Source organism: Arachis ipaensis, chromosome B10 (assembly GCF_000816755.2).
Source record: "Arachis ipaensis cultivar K30076 chromosome B10, Araip1.1, whole genome shotgun sequence".
Classification (NCBI taxonomy): domain Eukaryota; kingdom Viridiplantae; phylum Streptophyta; class Magnoliopsida; order Fabales; family Fabaceae; genus Arachis; species Arachis ipaensis.
In genome coordinates this window covers 3,766,780-3,770,022 of record NC_029794.2, presented here as the reverse complement: position 1 = coordinate 3,770,022, position 3,243 = coordinate 3,766,780, and the positions used below count along the sequence as shown (strand labels likewise).

General features: G+C 35.3%; 1 protein-coding gene across 1 annotated transcript; it reads left to right on the top strand.

Moving 5' to 3' along the window:
* LOC107619959 (F-box/kelch-repeat protein SKIP6-like) lies at window positions 1,719-3,116 on the top strand. Its single transcript, XM_016322185.2, has one exon. It carries the CDS (start codon window positions 1,855-1,857, stop codon window positions 3,004-3,006), a length of 1,152 nt encoding a protein of 383 aa, XP_016177671.1. The 5' UTR covers window positions 1,719-1,854; the 3' UTR covers window positions 3,007-3,116.

The window sequence follows — 3,243 nt, the reverse complement described above, 5'->3', positions numbered from 1 at the left end:
GTTGCTTCTTCTTCTAAGTGGTGGAACTGAGACACGGCCACTGAGTCCTACAATTGTAAGCAACATGCTTCGAAACAAGAAAGAGTCGTCGTCATCATCAGCAACAACCACAGCTACTCACGATCATCGTTCAATTGCAGAAAATATTAATGGACGATATAATAATGATTACAGCACTCAAAGACTGAGTCCCGAAGGACCCGACAGTCAGCATCACTACATAAACTATTGACTACAACCTTGTGTTTCGTCTTTCCTTTTTATGTATCTTCCATTTGCTGCAGTGTGTGTTGAGATCTTTGTTTTTGTAGGTAGTTGTTGTCTTATTTTATATATATATATACACACAGTCATGAGGGCTTTAGACTTCAGAGACAGAGAATAGTGTTACTATTATTACCAAAATACCATGGTTTCCAGATTTTTGATTGATATCTCATTTTCTGTTTCTCTTTGATGCATTAGTATTAGGTGGCTTCTCCAGTACATATGAAATTGGTACTTAGAATACATAGACACTCATTGCAACAACCAAAAAAGAAATAAAAATAAAAAGAAAAAGTAAGATCAACATGTTAATTTTTTTTCTCTCTGTATCTATATATGTTTTTTAGTGAATGCTATAGTGTCTTTAAAATTGTACCTAACTTACTAAAAAAAGGCAAATAAAAAGAATGATATATTGCCTTTATAGGTATAAAAGTTTGAATCCCCAAATTTTATAATATTAACTTGATTTAATATTTAAAGAACGTTTAAGAGAATATCTTAAATTCAACTATAGTTACTAAGTTTTGGAGGATTGATTATTGAATTGTTTTACTAATAAAAATTAGTTAAGTTGCATGAATAGGGCAGAGTACATGTGATAATGTTTCAATTCTGTGTCTAATTTAGACAATACTTGTACGGAGCCACTCTGACAAAGACGTCTAAAATGTCTTTTTTTAAAGATATTTTTTATTAATTAAAATTTAACACATATAATTGATTAAGTCGTGTTATTTTTGTCAAAATTAGGTTAGACAAATTAATTTAACCGAAAAATAGTGAATCAAATCTTGAACCGGTCTAAATTAATATTATTTTTTTATAAAAAATAACTATAATACCCTTATTATAGAAAATGATTAAAATACTCCTATTATATATATTAATTTTGAAAACTCTAAATCCTAACCCTATAATGACAGAGAAATAAAGGACTAGAATTTAAAATTCTCAAAATTAATATATATAAATAAGAGTATTTTAGTTATTTTTTATAATAAAAGTATTGTAGTCATTTTTTATAAAAAAAAATAATATTAATTTAGACCGGTTCAAGATTTGATTCACTATTTTTCCGATCAAATTAATTTGTCTGGCCTAATTTTGACAAAAATAATATGATTTAATCGATTATATGTGTTAAATTTTAGTTACTAGAAAATATCTTAAAAAAAAGACGTTTTAAACGTCTTTATTTGAGTGGCTCTCATACTCCCTATTTGTATTAATAAGAACTTGATAATTTAATTTGAAAATATTTTTATGGTAATATTGAGGAGAAAAAAAGAATTAGCCAATGTCCCAATAATTAATAAAAATAGTATTTATTAATTATCGCAATAACTAATAAATATTATATAGTTGTTTTTAGCTAATTTTATTTGGTTACTAAATATTTTTAATAGTGAATTTTATTCAAAATTGGAAGAAATCAAAATGTTGAAAGATTGGATCTTTAAGAAATCACGTAGATTGAATTATATTTTAACAAATCTGTGTAGATTGATACTTATCTTGTGCCATATATATGTGCTCTATCTTATTATTTCATTAGTGGAGTATTGAAACTTGAAAGTCATAAGCATGATGTCTTGTTTGTCCTCGTCTGCATCGGCGGCCACCAGAAGTAACCCTAAACCACCGCAAGAACAAGAGAAGCAGCTAATCCCAGCGCTCCCGAACGAAGTCGCTGTGAGCTGCTTAGCACGCGTGCCACGCCGCCATTACAAAGCACTTTCCCAAGTTTCCGGACCCATACGCTCCCTCCTGGCTTCTCCTATATTCTACAATGTCCACTCTGCCTTTCATGGCAAGCAACCCTTCCTCTACCTCCATCTCCACCCAAACTGCGGCCTCCTTTCGCAATGGTGGGCGTTCTCCCTAGCCCCTCCATCACGAAGCACAAAAGTAATGCCCTTTCCCATTCCACCGCTTCCTTCGCCAACATATCAAGCCGCCTATGCCATCCTAGGCCACCACATCTACGTTATCGGCGGCCACCTCGGCGGCATACTTTCCCAGCAAGTCTGGATCCTCGACTGCCGCATTAACCGCTGGCGACAAGGCCCTAGCATGCTCATCCCTCGCGTCGGTGCATCTACCGCCGTCGTGGACGGCAAGATCTACGTCATGGGCGGACGGGGACGCCAGCTGCCAGATATTTGGGGCGAAGTTCTTGACCCAGCCGTTGGTCGTTGGGTGGAGGCGGATTATAACTGCCTCAACTCAAGCAGTGGAGATGGCACGGATTTCAAGAAGAATAGAGCGTGCTTTATGGTTGGTGCGCGTGTTGTGACGTGCGATGCGAGGGGAGTGGACAAGTTATGGTTGGGGAGAAACGGGTGGGGCTGTTTTGAGGATGGTTTCTTTTATACATTGGATTACCCGGACAAGCTGGTGGGGCACGAATTGGGGGACATGGACGAGTCAGTTGAGTATTGGGGGAAGCCTTGGGCGGTGAAAGGGTTGTTGGATTTGCCCATGTGGTACTCAATAGGCACTAGGAGGAGGCCCAAGCAACTGGCTGGTTCCGGAGGCAATGGGAGGAGCTTGTTTCTGGTTTGGATTCATTATTGGAACCAACAATATGAGCTCTGCTGCTCTCAACTGGACCTCAACAAGACAAAGAGGGGTGATGATTGGCAGCTTTCTGCCACTCCTTCTTCGTCCCACAAAATCCTCTCTTCTTTTGACCAATTCACCATTGGCGGCAGTTTAGTAGTTCATGACTTGTGATGTTTCTGTTCTTCATCTTTCTTCTCATATTAAGAAAATATAGGGATTAATTTTTAATTTGTAAATATTACTTAATTTTTTTTTAATTTTAAAATTTGTTAATTTGTGGAAGATATAGGATATACTGTTTATAATTTAAAATTTATGATTAAAAATATATGATTTTCAGACAATAAATCTTTTTTATTTTTTATTTTAATTATTTTATTTTATATGTGTTTTTTTTTTATCACAATA